This window comes from Mobula birostris, chromosome 27 (assembly GCF_030028105.1).
Source record: "Mobula birostris isolate sMobBir1 chromosome 27, sMobBir1.hap1, whole genome shotgun sequence".
Classification (NCBI taxonomy): Eukaryota; Metazoa; Chordata; class Chondrichthyes; order Myliobatiformes; family Myliobatidae; genus Mobula; species Mobula birostris.
The window spans coordinates 32,882,676-32,903,997 of record NC_092396.1 but is presented as its reverse complement, the minus strand read 5'-3'; the positions used below and the strand labels follow the sequence as shown (position 1 = coordinate 32,903,997).

Here is a 21,322-nt window from a genome sequence, read left to right as displayed (position 1 = left end):
TATTGTTGCAACTATTAAAAAAAATGAGAATGCAAAGAATACAGTAACTAAATAAAAATGAATTTTACCAAATTAGTCTTGATATCTTTAAATAAAATTTACTATCTCGCTAAGTTAATAATAGCCTCTGTTACTCCAACAATGGAGAAATTCAAAGCTATTTAACACAAAACAAAATAAACAATCTTATCAAAGAAACAGTCCATAAAAGGAAGCCCTTAAAATGGCTACCTCAGTTACCTAATGTTTACATCATACTTTGTAAAATAGAATAATAAAATTGTTCCAGAATAGGGTATGTCTTTTTGGCAATTGAGTCCAAGCTGGCTCACCAAGTATTTAGTTGCATTCCCCTTCAATTTCTCATTAGCGTTATTTAAACTTTTGGAAGATCTGTATGGCTTTGTTTCCACTACTCCTACAAGTAGTGAGCTTCTGATCAAGGCTGTGTCTCTCTCTACCCTATCTAAACTCACCATAAATCTGCAAACCTCTACCAAATGACCTTGCAACCACTTTAACAGAGAGCAACCTGAGCAAAAACAGTAACATTAGTGTTTCCTTTATATTGTATTTAAAAATAACTCACTTTGGACACTTTGTAAATCTCATAACACTAATATCAATTGTAGTTGCAATTTGTGCAACATTTGACAAGGCAGTACAATTCTCAAGTTAGTGGAATACTGGAAGCTTGAAACTGCTAAATGTTTAAGCAAAGCCATGTACTTTCAGGTCAGTACTGCTCTGACGCTGAACTTTACCTTTATGTTAAGAGCAAACTATAGGTACTATTTAATGAATTTCACAAGTAAATGAGAATTCACTTGTCTATTATTTCACAAAACATAATTTAAAAAAAAAGCCCTTGTCCACTTACTTTTGCTTTCTCGAAGTCAAGATCCTTGCCAATTGTGGTTAATAACCGACATAAACATTCTAATGACTCCTCATCATGGTTTTTTAGAAGTTTCACAACACAGTCGTGCATGATGGCTTCTGTTAACATTTTAAGTTTGAACAGTTCACCAATAAATTTAATGTTTCCAATGGACCTTCTACGAGCCTTGTCCTTGGATTCTTCTAGCTCATCTTGAAGCCTGGACTTCTCTTCTGACTGTAAAAAAAAATAAGGTTGACAATGTGAATCTATTCAGGAATTTTCACATACTAGAGGAAAAAAACATGAAATTTGACTAAAAATTAAAAATAAATTGGGAGCTGACAATTGGATATTTTCAATTTATCGAAGCAATTTGAATTATGTACGTATACTATATAGCCAGACCTTGATATTTGGAAGGAAACAGATTTCAATAAAAGATGCGTTCTGAAGTCAAATTCTGTAAATCAAAAGTTGGGAGAAATGCATTGCTAGTACGATGATGCAATGTATTCCAATGGACAGTGAATGATGAGCTATTCATTATTGTGAAAAGTAGATTCACTAATCAAGAACACATACCAGTAAGAGTAAATAAATTTGTTCCAAAGAAGGAAAAATAATTTGTAATTCTTATATTGCACTTGTAATGTTTATATGACTAAATTTTTCTTATTATACTAAATACATTAATTTTTACTCTTGCTACTGCTAGCAAGTTTAAAACCACTTCTAAAAAAGTCTTGAATTTGAACAATGTTACACACTCAAATTTAAAGTACAGAGTGCAGAAATTACCCACTAACAAATTTGCAAATTAACTTTTACTTATTTACAACTAATTAACAAACGACTCAATAAAAAGATCAACATCAAAATAAATTATTTCCAGAGAAAAATGAATACTTTTGGCAAGGGGCATACTTAGTGAGGGACTCATGTAACAGATGTGCAAATCTAACCAAATTTGCCTTCCCACTGAATATCAAGAAATTTTTCAAATAGTTCTTGCATTGCAAGAATAGGCTGGCCACATGTATTTTGAAATATCTCAAAAATTCACTAAAATTGTAATGTTTGAAAGTTTAAACACCAAAGAACAATTTATTCCAGTGAACATACTTAGCATTATAATAGAGCTTAAGCTAACCAGATTTAAATGATTACACAGTGTCCACCGCACTTAATCCTCCTGGCAGTCTTCAGTCACCTAGTTTCAATATTTGATTGTTATATATTTCCCCTCATTTACCAAATTCCAAATTTATGGGAGCAAAATTCCTCATCCATACTCAGGAAATACAATTATACAAAAGTATCCACAATTGGGAAACACCCTATTGAGTAAGTAAGGGACTGAGAAAAATGTAAAGGTTGTTGTGGAAGACTAAAGAGATTTGAAAGATCTTAGAGAATCCTGTCACGTTGTACATGATTGTCCAACTTGGCAGATGATGCCACTAATGCTTACTTAATGGAGCATCAGACATTTTCCTTTCCTGCTGGGTGAATTTTACTGTGGATTTCCTTGCAATTATTTTGCTTATAGTATAACACAAGCTGGTGCTATTTTGCCAGTACCTAAAATAGTTAAAGTTGGTACCATTCATGCATCATGAAACTTGAAACATGCAAATAAACTTTAACGAATTTCAGCCTCTAGCTTTTCCCCACTACTCCCACATATGGTCCTAGCTGAATCTGTCCTTCATCTCTCCCCTAATGGTTCATATTATCATCATTCTTCCCGATCAAATTCTAGTATGGGTAAGTTTTGCATTCCTGCCTATTGCCCTGCAGCAGCTTTCACCACCTTCACCTCCCTCCTCCTAGCTTCATTTTCCTTTTTTTATCGACTGCCTCATAATCCACCTGCCTCCATTTCCAACCCCATGTATTCTCCCCTTCCCTACTTGGCTTGATTTGCCTATCATTTCTCTACGTACTGTGTCTACCAATCATCTCTGGCCATTGTGCAACGCTCTCCCCTCCACCTTATACTATCCATCTCCACTCCGCACTCTCAGACTTGATGTAGCTTTCCCACCCAAAACATTGACAATAGCTCCCCCCATCCCAAACCCTGCTGAACTCTTCCAGATCATTTGTGCTTTACATTCTAGCATTTGCAACCTCTTATTTCTTCAGAGATTTACAGGAGTCAGTGGAGATGCTGCATTTTCAAGGAGGCTTGAACAACATTCTTCAAACTTTTCTTCTATCTGCTTGGCAACCTCTTCTTGGAACAGAGTTGGGAACAGTGTGGTGACTTCAGGAGTCTCACGTCAAGGAGACATGGTCTGTCCAGAGCCAGTGATATCAAATCAGAATCAGGTTTGATATCACTGGCATGTGTCTTGAAAGTTGTTGTCGCTTTGCAGCAGCAGTACATTGCAATACATAATGGAAGAAAACCAATAAATTACAGTAAGTATAAATAAAAAATAAATAGTGCAAAAAGAGAGCCAAAAAAGAAGGGGATGTAATATTCATGGGTTCATTGTCCATGCAGAAATCTGATGGTGGAGGGGAAGAAGCTGTTCCTGTATCTCCTCCCTGATGGGAGTAATGAGAAGAGGGCATGTCCTGGGTGACTAGGGTCCTTATGATAGATGTGCCTTTTTGAGGCATCATCTTTTGAAGGTGTCCTTGACGCTCGGGAGGCTAGTGCCCATGGTAGAGCTGGCTGAGCTTATAGTTTCTGCAGCTTGTTCTGATCCTGTGCAGTGGCCACTCCATACCAGACGGTGATGTAACCAGTTAGAATGCACTCCACGGTACACCTGTAGAAATTTGGCACAATCTTTGGTGACATAACCAAGTCCCCTCAATCTCCGAATGAAATATAGCTGCTGTCGAGCCTTCTTTGTAATTGATCAATATGTTGGGCCAAGCCAGGATAGGTCTTCAGATGCTGAAATACAGGAACTTGAAACCACTCATCCTTTCCACTGCCGATGAGGATTGGTTTGTGATTAGAAACATAGAAAACCTACAACACAATACTAGCCCTTTGGTTCATAATGCTGTGCTGAACATGTACTTACCTTATAAATATCTACGGTTACCCATAGGCCTCTATTTTTCTATGCTCCATGTACCTATCCAGCAGTCTCTTAAGAGACCCTATCGTATCCGCCTCCACAACCGTCATCGTCAGCCCATTTCACGCATTCACCATCTTCTGCGTAAAAGACTTGCCCCTGACATCTCCTCTGTACCTACTTCCAAGCACCTTAAAACTCTGCCCCCTTGAGTTAGTCATTTCAGCTCTGGGAAAAAGCCTCTATTGACATGATCAATGCCTCCCATCATCTTAAACACCTCCATCAGGTCACCTCTCCAAGGTCATCCTCCATTGCTCCAAGGAGAAAAGGCCAAGTTCACTCAACCTATTCTCATAGGACATGCTCCCCATGACTTGATTTCCTCTTCCTGAAGTCCACAATCAATTTCTTGGTTGAGTGCAAGGTTGTTGCTGCGACATCATTCAACCAGCTGATTTATCTCCCTCCAGTATGCCGCCCTGTCACCATCTGAAATTCTGCCAACAATAGTTGTGTCATTGGCAAATTTATAGATGGCATTTGAGTTGTGTCTAACCATAGTTGTGGGTGTAGAGAGAGTACAGCAGTGTGTTAAACACACATTCTTCAGGAGCGGCAGTGTTGATTGTCTGTGAGGAGGGTATGTTGTTTCCAATTCACACTGACTGTAGTTTCCCAGTGAGAAAGTCAAGGTTCCTGTTGCAGTGGGACCCACTGTAGTAGATCTGTTGTGGCGATAAGCAAATTGCAGCAGGGCCCAGGTCCTTGCTTATGCAGGAGTTGATTTGAGCTATGACCAAGCTCCCAAAGCACTTTATCACAATAGATGTGAGTGCAACTGGGCAAAAGGTTATTGAGGCAGCTCACCCTGCTCTGCTTGGGCACTGGTATGATTGTTGCCCTTTTGAAGCAGGTGGGAAATTCTGACTGTGGCAGTGAGACATTTAAGAAGTCCTTGAACACTACCGCCAGTTGGTTGGCTCAGGTTTTCAATACCCTACCAGGTACACTATCAGGGCCTAACACTTTGCAAGGGTTCACTCTCGTGAAAGATGTTCTGACGTCGGCCTCCGAGACAGAGATCACAGGGTCACTAGACGCTGCAGGGATTTGCTGTAGTTTTATTCTCCCTTTCAAAGGATGCATAAAATATGTTGAGCTCATCTAGGTATGATGTATCACAGCCATTCATGATGTTATGTTTCGCTTTGTAGTAAATAATAGCCTGCAAACCATGCCAGAGCTGACATGCATCTGATTCTATCTCTACCTTCAGTCGGAATTGTTCTTCTACTCTTCCATAGGTTGTACCTGGACTTGTATAGTTCTGGATCACTGGTCTTGAATGTCACAGATCTAGCCTTCAGCAGACTACAGACCTCCTGGTTTAACTATGGCTTCTGGTTTGGGTATATTTGGTACATTCTTGAAGGTACACACATCTACACAGATGTTGAAGAAGTTGGTAACAACTGTGGCGACATTCAGACTCGAATACTGTCCAGACCACTACTCAAAGCAGTCCTTTAAGCACTCCTCCACCTTCTTCATGGTCTTTACCACGGGAGCTGCGGTGTTTAGTCTCTGTCTATGTGCCAGGAGTAGAAGTACAGTCAACTGATCGGACTTTCCAAAGTGTGCCGTGGAATGGCATGGTAAGCATTCTTCTTGGTGGTATAACAGTGGGCAAGCATGTTGGCTCTTCTGTTTCCACAGGTGATATGTTGGTTACAGTTGTTCAGAGACTTCTTCAAGATGGCCTGTTTGAAATTCTCACAATGATAGGGAAAGCTTCTGGGTGTAAGTGGGTATGTTAACCTGGGGAGAGAATGCTAATACTGGTTCAGTTATCTTGCCAGAGGATTTGGAAGATTTTGCTGAGACAGTGTTGGCAACATTTTTACAGAGTTTTGAGTTACCTGCTCTGGGTGGTGCAAGTCTCAGAAAGTTGAAGGCAAGGATCAACACTACAGAACACACCACAAGTTTCATGCCAGACATTAAGTCCTGATCTGCAAGCATACTCCTCCTTAATTGGCTGAAGATAGTGTTGGCACACACTCTAGGCAACCAGCAAACTTAATTTTCCGAGTCAGTCAGCATTTGCTGACATGTAGCTCTTCACATATGGGAACTGGTCTATGTTTTCCAGGGGTGTGCCATGTACCTTAATTTTTGAAGCACAGCATTTGTACAATGAGGCAGGTTGTTGCAGGATCTTTGTCTTGAGAATGTCATGTATAAGGTCCATATACTCTCATGTGCTTCAGTGTACGAGTCAGCTTAGCTACTCAATGTGCACGTGCCAGCATCTGCTTAGCATTAAGGGTGAGATGAACTTGGACCTAGAGTGCAGGTACTATAGGTTAAAAAATTTCCCACTTGTCTTGTAGATTAGCTCTACTGCAGAAGAAAGCAGATTGGAGAGGGTCCAGAGGAGCTTCTCGAGAATGATGCCGGGAAAGAAAAGGTTAACATATGAGGAACGTTTTACAGCTCTGGGTCAGCACTCACTGAAGTTCAGAGGAGGGATCTCATCAAAACCTATCGAATATTTAAAAGCCTAGATTGATTGGACATGGAGAAGATATTTCCTAAAAGTAGGGGAGCCTAGGACCAGAGGGTGCTGAATCTGTGGAATTCATTGCCATGGATGGCTATACAGGGTGGCAAAGCCATTGGACGTATTTAAAGCAGAGGATCATAGGTTCTTATCACAAACAACAAAAAATCTGCAGATGCTGGAAATCTAAGCAATACATACAAAATGCTGGAGGAACTCAGCAGGCTAGGCAGCATCTAAGGAAAAAACTGTCTCGGCCTGCAATGCCAACTGTACTCTTTTCCATCGATGCTTCTTGGCCTGCTGAGTTCTTCCAGCATTTTGTGTGTGCTACATTGATAGGTTCTTGATTAGTAAGGGCATCAAAGGATATGGGGAGATGGGGCACGAGAATTGGGTTGACAGGATTAATAAATCAGCCATGTTGGAATGGTAGAACAGACTCAATGTGCTGAATGGCCTAATTCTCCTCCTATGTCATATAATCTTGTAATCAAACTAATCTACCAACAAAATAGCTTCATTAACTTACTAATAATCCTGCCCTTCCTGATCATTTTTCTCCCAAATATCTATTCTTTCCTCATCCCCTTTGCAACATAAAACTAATATGCTTTCTCTCTCAACTCTGATGAAAGTTCTTTGATTTGAACCATTAACCCTATTTCTCATTCCAGAGAATCCTGTTGATATGTTGAGTGTTTCCAAAATTTTCTGATTTCATTGCAGATAATTTTATGCTAGCTATATATCACAGCAACTTCATAACTATCACTTTCCAGTTGCAATATTTCAACAAGCTTCCTCATCCTCCAAAGAAAATTTGTTCAGTTGAAAAATTCAGTAGATTATCCGAATAAACACAGGGAATTAAGTAAAATGTTTAGTTTAATCTGACACCATTCATGAGCCATTTAAGATTCTCCCAAATTGTTTTAAGTTTCAATACTTCACCAGACTGTAATACTTTAAGACGTACAGCAGCCTATTATTAGACAGCAGACTCTCACAAGTAGCAATATTTCCCAGTAACAACAATGACTGAAGGATGAGAATTGACCAGAACACCAAGGAATATCAGAATCACATTTATTATATATCATGAAATCTGTTGTTCCGTGGCAGCAGTACAGAGCAATCCATAAAAACAAACCAATAAATAAATACATAGTGCAAAAGAATGCATATAAAATAGTGTACATGATTTCATGGACTGTTCAGAAATCTGATGGAGGAGGGAAAGAAGCTGTTCCTAAAACAGTAAATGTGCATCTTCATACTTCTGTACTTTCTCTGTGATGGTAGTAATGAGAAGGGGGCATGTCCCCGATGGTGAGGATCCTTGAAGATGGATACCACCTTCTTAGGATGTCCTCAATGATGGGAGGGCTATAACCATAATGAAGCTGGCTGATACTACAATTCTCTATAGCCTCTTTTGGAGCATCCATACCAGGTGGTAATGCAACCAGTCAGAATGCTCTGTATTGTACATTTGTAGAAATTTGGTAGAGTCTTTGGTGTCATAACAATTCTCCTTGCATACCTTCTTCATGACTGCATCAATGCGTTAAGCCCAGTACAGATTCTTTGAGATCTTAACATCAAGGAACTTGAAACTGTTCACCCTTTCCACCGCCGACTCTACATTATGACTGGTGCGTATTCTGACTTCCTCTTCCTGAAGCTCATGATCAATTTCTTAATCATGTTGATGTTGAGTGCAAGGTCATCTTTACAACATGACTCAACCAGCCGATCTACCTCAGTCTTGTACGTCTCATCGCCATCTGAAATTCTGACAACAGTGGTGTCATTGCCAAATTTATATATTACGTTTGAGCTCTGTCTAGCCATAATATCATGAGTACAAAGAGAGTAGTGCAATGGGCTAAGCACGTATCCTTGAGGTACACCTGTGTTGGCTTTCAGCAAGGAGATGTTATTTCCAATCTGTATTCACTGTGGTCTCCTCATCCGGTTGTAGAGGCAGATACAGATACAGAGAACTATGTTATGAGGGATTAATTCTTGCCATAACCAATTTCTCAAAGCAGTTCATCACAGTAGATCCGAGTACTACTGGGTGGTTGCCACTGAGGCAGCTCCCTGTTTTTTTTTTCAGCACTAAGGTGACTGATGCCCTTTCGAAGCAAATGGGAAACTGTGACTGCAGCAGTGAGAGGTTGAACACTCCAGCCAGTTGGTCAGCAATGTTCCTTATAAGGTGTGTGCGCACACATCTTTTGCTACTAGCGCACAAAGGAATTTAAACTGCACACAAAAAGATTGTCCCCCACAACCTCATTGGCATATTAAGCATATTTCATGATCGAACATCATCACATTTTCTTTTCCGGATTCTGATGCAGATGGTGTTGACAATGTGAAGTTTGTGATGATTCGTCTGCAGATTTTAGAACTGGCTTATTTATACTGTTTTTATTAAAGAAATTATTGATTCACTATGTTGAATTCCAAAGAACCAGAGGGCGTGAAGTGCAAAAGAACTGCTAGTCCATTTAAAGCTTCTTGAAACAGTAGAATCTGCTACACCAAAAGCTCATGAGGTCAGGAATGTGTATCTAGGAGAAATATTTATGTACAGTACCGAAACTGGTGTTACCTGGAGTATTGTTGTAATGCAAAAGTTGCTGGAGAATTTGTAAGCGGGAAGAAGCGGAGCGATATTTGGAAACTTGACTGTTTAAGCGTCATTTAACAAACAAATCATATATAGAGATGGTGTACAAAAGCTCCAGCGAGAATTTCTGCGCACACATTCCCTCATTACAAATTGAGGGAACTTCGTTGATCAGCACTGGTTATCAGTACCTGCCGGGATACCACTGGGGCCTGACGCCTTACAAGAGTTCAACCTCTTGAAGGATGCTCTGATGTCAGCCTCTGAATCAGAGATCACAAGGTCGCCAGATGATGTGGGAATTCACACAGCTGCAGTGTTATTCTCACCTTCAAAGCATGCCTAACTGTATCCACTTCCCTGAAACTATGCCATGGGATCTCCTATCTGAGAAGTTTGACACCGCTATCGATGTGTCTTATCAAAAGTCAGCACCTTCATCTTTGCAACATTCCTGTAGCACATGTTAGCATAGAAATTTCTTTTCGAAATTAATTAAAACATAGCATTTAGTTTAAACAACAGCACCAAAGGACCATCAGTTTAAGTTGCGTCATTTTGAAAAGGCAGCTATCAATGTGTTCCAATCATTTACAAGCAGTTAAGAGAAAAATTCTTATCAGATATATCACATAAAGATAATTAAGGTTTCTTACTTTAATAGTAGCATCAATCTCTTTCTGCTTCTTCTCATTGACAACATCATCTGCTTTGTCCTTTTCAAATTCTTTCTGACATCGATTTAGTAGTAGCTTACGGAAATTCACTGAGACACCTGGTTTATCTGACACCGGGACTTTCAACTGTGAATGGAAATGATCACATCATTCAATGCAAAGTTCACAATACAATACTGTGGTAGTTGCGCTCCCTTTAAACACATGAATGTTAAAGGAAATATACTAGATTACTGACAACCCCCAAATTCTCATTGGTTTAAAAAAAGCTATGATGCCTAACAGATTAGGGCGAGTTGGAATGACCAATACTGAACAATTGGTGGAAAATTTCTTTCCTTTCATTTTCAACTTATGGTAACTGTTTCACTGACACCATGACATTCCTGTGAACATTTTACCAGTGAGAAATTAGTCTTTACACAAGCCTGCCTTATATCCACTACAGAAAATGATGTGCAGTTATAATTGTCTTTGTTTAGTCACAGATCAATATAGCATATCCTAGCCTGGTAGTTATAGTACCACAGGATAATTATTACAAATTCCTCAATTACACAGAAAAGTACAGCACAGGAACAGTCCCTCCAGCCCATAATGTTAAGTTTGTAATAAAATGGCCAACTAAGCTAATACCATGTCTACACAATGTCCATATCCTTCTATTTTCCTTACATTCATGTGCCTGTCTAAACATCTCTTAGAAGTTCTTAATGTATCTACCTCTACCACCACCACAGGCAGTGCATTCCAGATACCCACCATTATCTGTGTAAAATACTTGCCCATTATATCTCCTTTGAAATTATCCCCCTCACCTTAAATGCATGTCCTCTGGTATAAGATATTTCAAACCTTCGAAAGCTGTATTGTCTGTCTACTCTATCTATGCTTCTCATAATCCTCTATTAGTTCTTCCCTCAACCCTCTGCCTCTTCAGAGAAAACAACCCAAGTTTGTCCAACTTCTCACTATATCACTGTTCTTCTAATACATGCAAAATCCTGGTAAGCCTCTTCTGTACCCTCTGCAAACCCTCAATATCCTTCCCACAATTGGGCAACTAGAACCGCATGCAGTACTCCAGATGCAGCCTAACCAGGGATTTATAATGCTACAACACAATTTCCTCACTTTTGAATTCAATGGGTGAACGAACAAAGGCAAGCATGTCATATGCCTTATTAACCACTGATCAATCTGTGTAGCGACTTTCAGGGAGCTATGAACTTAGACTCCAAGATATCTCTGTCGGTCTTGCCCTTAACAGTGTACTGTCTCTTTCCATTTGACCTACCAAGATGCAACACTTCACATTTGGCAGTGTTAAACTCTTTCTGCAATTAATCTATATCCTGTGGTATTCTTTGACAGCCTTCTACGCCACCCACACCACCACCAATCTTTGGATCATCTGCAAACTTATTAACCGATCCATCCACATTTTCATCCAGGTCATTTATATGTATCACAAACAGCAGAGGTCCCAGTACCGATCTCTGCAAACCTCTAGCTAGAATAAGTTCTTACAACCACTACCCTTTGGCTTCTATGGCCAAGCCAGTTCTAAATCCAAACAGCCAATTTACCAAGATGCCTTGCATCTTAATCTTCTGGATAAGCCCCCCCACCCCACCCCCAGCTCCAAGAGATCTTGTCAAACTCCTTACTAAAATCTACGTAGACGTCTACAGTTCTACCTTCATCAATCACCCTTGTCACCTCATTAAAAAACTCAATCAATTTTGTAAGATATGACTTGCCCCGCACAAAGACATGTTGGTTCTCCCTAATTAGGCCATGGTTTTCCAAATGCCCATAAATCCCATCCCAAAGAATTTGCTCCAATAACTTCCTGCCCACTGACCTGAGTCTCACTGGTCTATAGCTTGCAGGATTATCCAGGATTCCCTTCTTAAAAAATGGAAAACATTAGCTACTCACTAGTCCTCTGGGACCTTGCCTGTCACTAGAGGACATGAAGATATTGGTCAAGGTCCCAGCAATCTCATCTCTTGCCTCTCTCAATGACCTGGAGTGTATTCCATCAGGCCAAGGGGACTTATCCACCTTAATGCTCTTTAAGAGACCCAACACTACCTCCTCCTTTACCTCAAAATGTCCTAGCATAGTAATATACTCGGTACTGGTCTCCTATCTCCACATCCATCTCCTTGGTAAACGCTGATGCACCCAATTCTGCTTCCCACTCCCATTCAGGTATGTCCATACATGGCCTCCTCTACTGCCACGATGAGACTAAACTCAGGTTGGAGGAGCAACACCTCATATACCATCTAGGTAGTCTCCAGCCCCTTGGGATGAACACAGAATTCTCCAACTTCTGGCAATTCCCTCCCCCTCCCTTCCCCTATCCCTATGTCACTCTGCCCCCTCCCCCAGCTGCCTACCACCTCCCTCTTGGTTCCACCTCCTTCTACTATCCATTGTGTTTTCCCTTATTCTTTCTTCACCTTTCCTGCCTATCATCTCCCTGCCTCCCTTCCCCCACCCCTTATCTTTCCCCTTACTGGTTTTTCACCTGGAACCTACCAGCCTTCTCCTTCCCACCCTTCTCCCACCTTCTTTACAGGGCCTCTGCCCCTTCCCCCTACAGTCCTGACGAAGGGTTCCAGCCTGAAACGTCGACCGGACTTGTACTGTACTATTCTAAGTTCTAATAACGTATTTTGAAAATGCACATACTGCTCCTTGGGTATTTAAAATAATCAAAAGGAAATTCAAATTTGCAGTTTTGAAAATATTAGTATGCAGAAGTAAAATGTATATATTGATGTTTGTTGACCTACCATTGTGAGGCAGCGACACATGTTGGCATATGCTACTGAGAAATTAGGCTCATCGATTGCTTTCTCAAATACGAGGTCAATAACCCCTTTCAGCCTCTCCTCTGTATCTATTGTCAGCTCCTGAACTTGTTTCATCAACTGCTGAAACATTTGTGGGGTAAGTTTGTTCAGGATGCTTCTTACCCGTCGGAAAAGTTCCTGGAGTGAGTATAAAAACAATGACAATAATTGAGAGAAAATTTCTACCGTATATTAGTTTCTAGAAAATAATAACATGCATGGATTTTTTTAAAAGATGACTGAATTGTAAAGCATCACAATAAACAGCAGTAACAAAGATAATGAGCAACTTGTTTACGTGATCTTGAACTGTCACCTCACAGAATCCATTCCCACAATGACAGATTTAATATGAAAATTGATTCACTTTTACAGAGCAACACACAAAATGCTGGTGGAACTTGGCAGGTCAGGCAGCAACCATGGAAATAAATAAATAGTTGATGTATTGGACTGGAAAGGAAGGGTGAAGACACAAGAATAAAAGAGGTAGGGGGAGGAGAAGGAGCGTAGCTAGAAAGTGATAGGTGGGTAAAAAAGGTAAAGGGGCTGCAGATGAAGAAATCTGATAGGAGAGGAGAGTAGACCATAGGAGAAATTGGGGGGGGGGGGAGGGAGAAGAACCTGAGGGAGGAGGGAGGTGATAGTCAGATGAGAAGTAGTAAGAGGCCAGACTGGGGAATAGAAGAGGGAAGGGGAAGGGAAAAATTTATTTTACTAGAAGGAGAAATCGATATTTATGCCATCAGTTTGGAGACTACCCAGATGGAATATACAGTGCCTATAAAAAGCATTCATCCCCCTTGGAAGTTTTTGTGTTCTAGTGTTTTACAACATTGAATCACAGTGAATTTAATTAGGCTTTTTTGACACTGATCAACAGAAAAAGACTCTTGTGTCAAAGTGAAAACAGACCTCTACAAAGTGGTCTAAATTAATTACAAATATAAAAAACAAAGTAATTGATTGTGTAAGTATTTACCCCCTTCAAGTCAGTATTTAGTAGATGCACCTTTGGCAGTAATCACAGCCTTGAGTCTGTGTGGATAGGCCTCTATCAGCTTTGCACATCTGGACACTGCAATTTTTCCCCAATCTTCTTTACTGAACTGCTCAAGCTCTGTCAGATTGTATGAGGATCATGAGTGAACAGCCCTTTTCAAGTCCAGCCACAAATTCTCAATTGGATTGAGGTTTGGACTTTGCCACTCGAGGACATTAACTTTGTTGTTTTTAAGCCATTCATGTGTGGTTTTGGCTTGGGTCATTGTCTTGCTGGAAAACAAATCTTTTCCAAAGTCCCAGTTCATTTGCAGACTGCATCAGGTTTTCCTCCAGGATTTCCCTGCATTTTGCTGCCATCATTTTACCCTCTACCATCACAAGCTTTCTAGGGCCTGCTGCAGTGAAGCATTCCCCAGCATGACACAGCCACCACCATGCTTCAGGGCAGGGGTGTTGTATTTTTAATGGTGTGCAGTGTTTGGCTTACGCCAAAGGTAGTGGTTACTCTGATGGTCAAAAAGCTCAATTTTGGTTTCATCAGACCATAGAACCTACTTCCAGCTGATTTCAGAGTCTCCTGCATGCCTTCTGGCAAACTCCAGTCGAGATTTCATGTCAGTTTATTTTCAACAGTGCCTTTCTCTTTGCACTCTCCTATAAAGCTGCGACTGGTGAAGCACCCTGACAACAGTTGTTCTATGTGCAGTCTGTCCCATCTCAGCCACTGAAGCTTGCAACTCCTCCAGAGTTATCATAGGTCTCTTGGTGGCCTCCCTCACTGGTCCCCTTCTTCCTTGGTCACTCAGTTTTCGAGGATACAGCTGTGCCATATTCTTTCCATTTCTTGATGACTGACTCCAAGGGATATTCAGTGACTTGGAAATTTTCTTGTATCCATCTCCAAACTTCAATAACCTTTTCATGGAATTGCTTGGAGTGTTCTTTTGTCTTCATGGTGTAGTTTTTGCCAGGATACCAACTCACCAGCAGAAGAACCTTCTAGATACAGGTGCATTTTTACTACAATCAATTGAAGCACCTTGATTGCAGGTAGGTCTCCAAAAACAGATCTCCATTTAATTATGTGACTTCTAAAACCAATTGTTGGCACCAGTGATGATCTGGTGGGTCATATTAAAGGGAGTGAATATTTATTCAATTATTTTGTGTTTTATATTTTTAATTAATTTAGATCACTTTGTAGAGATCTGTTTTCACTTGGACACAACAGAGTCTTTTACTGTTGATCAGTGTCAAAAAAAAAAGCCAAATTAAATCCACTGTGACTCAATGTTATCAAACAATGAAACATGAAAAATTCCAAGGGGGTGAATACTTTTTATAGGCTCTGTAAGGTGTTGTCTCTCCACTCTGAGGGTATAGCATCATGGCACAAGATGAGACCATGGACTGACATGTTGGAATGAAGGAGAAAAAGCCTCAAACTTTCGCATAGTACTGTACTTCTAAATGGAGTTCCTTCGTGGTCTGGAGGAATGTTGTGTTGTTTGGTTATATATTCATATGTACAATCAGATGAAAATTAAGTTAAATTTGAACCAAGATGATCCGGAAGCAGAGTGCACAACAGTGTTGTGCTTGAAGTAGTGGCCTCTGTATATTTCAGAGATTATTTATAGCAGGCTAAAGCACTGGAGATGTCAAAGGATGCTTCACCCACAGTCACCAAATCCAATGGCAGGTTCAGAGAACCAATGTTAGATTCTTCATACATGTGCACTATACAAAGAATCGATGAATGAACAGAGTGATAGCAAAAATAATGGGCTATTCTAACTTTCTTGCACCATTGCTTAACTGAAACATTTCTATCCTTATCTTGAAACTCAAACTTTAAGTACTTAAGCATTTGCAAACTACAAACAGTAGCTTTTCACTGTTCCTTGATACATGTGACAATAATAAAACAACACTACTTTTGAAAACTTTCTCTATGATGCACTTTAAAACTTCAAGGATGCTTTTATTAAGACAATGACAGGTTCTTTAAAAATGTATTCCTATCCACCAATTGTAGGGACATCAAAAGATACCTTCACAACGAGAAGGAAAGGACACATATCACAAAATACTCAACAAAATTTTCAATTCATTATAGACTGAACACAGAGGAGTTTAAGTGAGGCATCTAGTAATAGAAGAAAAGCAGTGCAGTATTTTATAGTGCCTATCAACCTATTCTGCCATTCAGTTAGGCTAATGTTCTATCCAACCTCCTCCTTTTTGTGTTCATCTGCCACATTATCCTGAGGTGTTAAATTAACAATAGCCATTTTGATATTCTCGACTGAGCATCCACAAAAAAATCAGAGACTACTGTGGAGAAATCCCTCATCAATCTAAATGTTGCACGCCTTAACCCCATGTTCTGGACGATGCAGAAAGACAAGCCAGTTTCTTAATATGCACTTTGTCAAGTAACCTAAGAATTTGAGATATTTTATTAAAATTGCCTTTCTTTCTCTTTTAAGTTCCAGAAATTACAGGATATTCTACTCACCCTCTCACTCAAAGACGTGTGATAAGAACCCAATGATTAAAAATTACATTTCAAAAGGCCTTTTGTTTTTGGTATTTCCTTACATATTCCAAAGAATTTAAACAATGCAATATTGTCTGGAAATTCTGCTCCGTTAATTGCCACTGTTGCTTATTTTAGACCTAACATGATGTGACAGGAGGTGTTTGTTTTAATCCAACCTGTGTTTTTTGCACATCGGAGTCATCAGAGACTTCGTCTCGTTTTAATATGGGCTTCCATGCATTCTCTGACTTCTTCAACTGGACATCATCGTTTACAGTTATATTTGTAATAATCTTCCTTGGTTCTCTTCTTTGCCCATGCTGTGACCTTCGTGGACCAGCATTTAGCACCTAAATAAGTAACATTAATTGTTAATATAATATCGTCTTAAAAACCTTTGACACAAAATTAGCTAATTGTTGACAGTGAGTAGGAATCAAATCTCAGAATCCAGCTAAGAAGGGGAGATTGACTTCAGTCATCCTGACTGGTTTTGTGTCAAATAATTTAATCAAGGCACATTGTTAGTGATTTCAATCACTGTTTGGATAATGTTGAATTTGCAATAACATTTGAGGTTTGTCAAACACTTGTTTGTTTGTTAAACTGCAGCACGAGAAATAAGATTAGGACGTCACTGGACAACAAAGATTTTGCTTCCTGAATACATTTGGGTGTATCTAATGGATTTTGGGCTGCTGATCATGAAATTCACATTGAAATTTCCCTATCATGCACCTTTTTTTTTTAATATCACCCATATTTGTTATTTCAATTCATAATTCAAGTCAATTAAAATGTTGCTCACAATGTAAGTTGAAAAATTTTCGATCTTGTTCAGGCATGTCTGTGCATGCTTTGGCAGGGTGGATGATATAAGGCAGGATTGGTTTTAGAATGGCTATAAAAGCATCACGCACACACTGCTCTATGCATTGCACTTACACACGTCAGTTTGCAATTATCTTGATCTAGATGCTCGACATGCATATCATATTGTGTGTACTCATTATAATAAAGTAATTGTATTTTCAGAGTACTTCCGATAGCAAAATGTCTCACCAATGTTGCAACAGCCATGATACTTTCTGTTATGTTTGTGGCAAGTATGAAGTTTAATCTCAAAGATAGAGCATGACTCCTCTTATTAAGAAAGCCTAAGAGCTCTACTGTGGGCGTATAATTGGTGACCAAGACAAAGCTTGGGCTCCTCACATATGTTGCGCAAGATCACTGTTTTTCTTAAACTTAGTTCAGAGATACTCAAGAGTCAATTGTTCATATGGCGAGAGCAGAATAATCATGTGACAGACTCCCACTTCTGTCTGACCAGTGTGTTTGGTTTCTCTGCTAAACACAAGAAATGCATTAAGTACCCCAAACTCCCTTCAGCCATAAGATCTGTGCCGCATTACAATAATCTTCCAGTACCAAAGCCATCAGACTCAGAGTCTAGAAGATGAAGACGAAGACGACAATGCCATGAGACACGAGCCAGGAACTGAAAATGACACTGATAACCTTACAGATTTAGAATCCTTTATGTCAAGTGAGCCTCATCTGATAACTTAATCTGAGTTAAATGACCTGGTCCGAGACTTGGTATTGTCAAAGATAAAAGCAGAATTACTGGGTTGAAGACTACAAAGATGGAATCTGTTCTCACCAGGCACACAAATTTCCTTGATATATTTTGATATTTGAGACAATATTTTCCAGAATAATTAATGGCTAGATTAAGGAAGGCATTTTGTTGGTCCACAAATTAAACAGGTCATCAATGGCAGGCAATTTGAAGAACTTCTAGTGGGAGAGGAAAAAATTGCATGGAAAGCATTCAAGGATGTTGTTGAAAATTTTCATGGCAACTACAGAGCACCAAACTACATGCAGCTAGTTGGCAACATGCTTCAAGCATACAAAGCCATGAAATGCAACATGTCACTAAAAATTCTTTCACTGCATTCCCATTTAGATTTCTTCCTTGCGAATTTTGGCGCTGTCAGTGATGACCATGGTGAAAAGTTTCACCAAAACATTGCGGTCATGGGGAAACGGTACCAAGGCAACTGGAATCCATCAATGCCGGCTGATTATTGTTGGGACACTTAAGTGAGAGCCTCAGGCAGAGTACAAATGAAAATCATCAAAACATTTTTAGCTCAGTCGAACTATTACAAGGTGCCAGCATCATTATGCAATTAAATGCATTATATTTCATAAAAGTTAATTTCTTGTTTCTTCAAATTCCTATGTGATACAAGTAGTTGGAAATTAAATTTGCATTCAGCATTCAGCTTATGATAGTATATCATAAACAAATAAATTTTTGAAGAAGCGATGCTTTCAAAAAAATTTGCTGTCCAGTGTATTCAGCCTTTCTCATCTGCTTCATTTTTCAAATCAAATAAATCAGAATCAGGTTTAATATCACCGGCATATGGCATGAAATTTGTCTTGTGGCAGCAGTGCAGTGCAATAAATAATAATAATCTATGAATGAGGAAAAATATAAATTAGTCCAAAAAGAGAGCCAAAAAAAGAAAAAAATGTGAAGTCATGTACATGGGTTCGTTGTCCATTCACAAAGCTGACGGCTGAGGGAAAGAAGCTGTTTCTAAGGTGTAGAGTGTGTGCTTTCAGGCTCCTGCACCACCTCGTTGACGGTAGCACTGAGAAGAGGGCATATCCTGAGTGACAGGGGACCTTAATGATAGATGCAACGCATTTTGAAGATGTCCTTGATGCTGATCAAGGCTGACCCGTAACCTCAATGCCATATTCCTTAATAACAAATTGAGTTATGCCAGCATCCATTGAATTTTGAAAAGACTTCTACATTGATTAATGTCTTAAGAGTTAGAATTAGATTTTCCTTGAATATAAGCACATTTGTGCTACTTAGTCCAAAACAGCACAACATATTAATTAAAACTTCCTAGGGGCAGTGATTCAAAGCTGGTTACAGCAGTTCATTGGCGATACAATCAAGTGACACTGTTATTGGTAAGCGTTTTGACTTGGGGTTTAAGTATCAAAATCACATGTTCTCCTGTAATCTTGTATATGCTTGATAACAATGTGGAGGGTGACATCCTAAGCAGCAAATTTAGGATTAGCATGCTCCCATCACACATTTGTCTGCACCACTGCCTTCACATAAATGCAAATGTAATTGCTCTCAATCAGGATAGATTAGTCTCTGTGATGTTTGATTTTCTGAAAAAACAGGAGGTTAAAATCAAGTCAATGCTGACAAAAATATAAGTAAATCAAATGCAATCTGATGGTAGCGATAGACAAATACTGTAGACATGAACATCCATATCTAACTCATATAATGTTCAATTTATCTGACTTTAGATGAAGTTCAGCAGGCCCACACCAGCCTTGAGATATGGGACTGGATATATTCTATAATGCATTAATTATTCTTGAAAAACAAGATGTTATAAAACATATTTCTATGTGCTTAATTATTGTTTTTTAAACAACTGGGCAGATAGGAATTAATACAGCAATTCAAAATTGGCCTCGTGGCAATTTTGTTTTTAAGCAATTTATAAATTAAAAGATGCAATTAAGTAGTGGAATGCAAATACTATAATTTTTGGATTGAGTATCTCATCAGTAAATGCACCCTCATGAGCATTTGTACTTGCATGAATACAAAGTAACAGCTCTTTGGTTTTGAGTCTGTTCTTATCTGTTTAATAGATATGATGGGACAGATAGTTAGAAGTGTGTGTATTTTAATGCTGGAGTACTATGGGCAAAGGTTATAAACTTAGAGCATGGACCAATACATGGAGCTATGATGTTGTGGCCATTACAGAAACCTGGCTGACAGAGGGGCAGGAATGGCACTTAATGTACCAGGGTTTTGATATTTTAGGAAAAAAAAGAAAGAAGAAGGTAAAAGGAGAGGGGGGAGCTGCACTGCTAATCAGGGACAATATTGCAGTACTCAGAGGGGAAATAATGGATGGCTCATCCACCGAGTCCATATGGATAAACTCAAAAATAGTAAGGGTGCAATCACTCTGATGGAATAGTACCACAGACCCTTCCAATAGCCACCAGGACATTGAGGAACACATGTGGAGACAGATTAAGCAAAGGTACAAAAACAATGGGGTTGTTGTCACGAGACACTTCAACTTCCCTAATATCAAGTGGGACCTTCCAAGTGCAAGAGTTTTAGATGGGACAGAATTTGTCAGGTGCCCTCAGGAAGGTTTCCTAATTCAATATGTTGATATTTCAACAAGAGGAGGAGCTATACTAGACATGGTGTTGGGTAATGAGCTTGACCAGCTGACTGACCTTTTAGTGGGAGAACAGTTAGGGAAACCTTTAAAGATAGTTATAGATGAGGATAAGTATGGACCTTGCAGGAGAGTATTAAATTGAAGCAGCACAACCATGAAAGCATTTGGCAGGAACTAGGGAGAGTTGGGAACAGTTGTTTTGGGCCAGTCCATATCGAACATATGGAGGGTGTTTAAAGACCAGCAGAACAGAGTACAGTACAAGTATGTTCCTGTAAGAAGAATGGACAAGGATGGCAAAGCATGGTAGTGTAGCATCCAGCGTATTGCTTTACAGTGTCAGTGACTCCTGCCACTATCTGTAAGGAGCTTGTACGTTCACCCTGCAACCATGTGAGCTTACTTTGGGTGCTCTAGTTTCCTCCCACAGTTCAAAGACATACCAGTTAGTAGATTAATTGGTCATTGTAAGTATTAAATAGGTGGGCTGCTGGGCAGTGCAGCTGATTGAGCCGGAAGTGCCTATCCTGCACTGCATCTCTAAATAAATAAGCAGAAAAATCTTGGATGTCGAGGGATGTGATAAATTTAGTCAAGAAGAAAAAAGTATGTAAAGCTCAGGAAGCTAGAATAAAAAAAGTGCCCTTGAAGATTATAAAGAAGCAGAAAAGAACTCAAGACGGGAATTAGGAAAGCCATGATGGATCATAAAAAGTCCTTGGCAAGTAGGATAAAAGAGAATCCCAAGGCAGTCTATATATATATCTCAAGAGCAAGGTGACAACTAGGCAGAGAGCAGGACCGCGCAAAGATAAAG

At 39.5% G+C, this 21,322-nt stretch overlaps 1 protein-coding gene across 9 annotated transcripts in view; it reads right to left on the bottom strand.

The window, feature by feature from the left end:
• Positions 1 to 21,322, bottom strand: part of eif4g3b (eukaryotic translation initiation factor 4 gamma, 3b) — a 315,184-nt gene that overhangs the window by 45,375 nt on the left and 248,487 nt on the right. For all 9 annotated transcript variants that reach the window (XM_072245246.1, XM_072245247.1, XM_072245245.1 and 6 more), the window contains 4 exons: positions 16,411 to 16,584; positions 12,625 to 12,822; positions 9,794 to 9,940; positions 881 to 1,117 (listed from right to left, as the gene is read on the bottom strand). In XM_072245246.1, the coding sequence (XP_072101347.1) occupies positions 881 to 1,117; positions 9,794 to 9,940; positions 12,625 to 12,822; positions 16,411 to 16,584 (756 nt within the window). The remainder of the gene's footprint in view (positions 1 to 880; positions 1,118 to 9,793; positions 9,941 to 12,624; positions 12,823 to 16,410; positions 16,585 to 21,322) is intronic.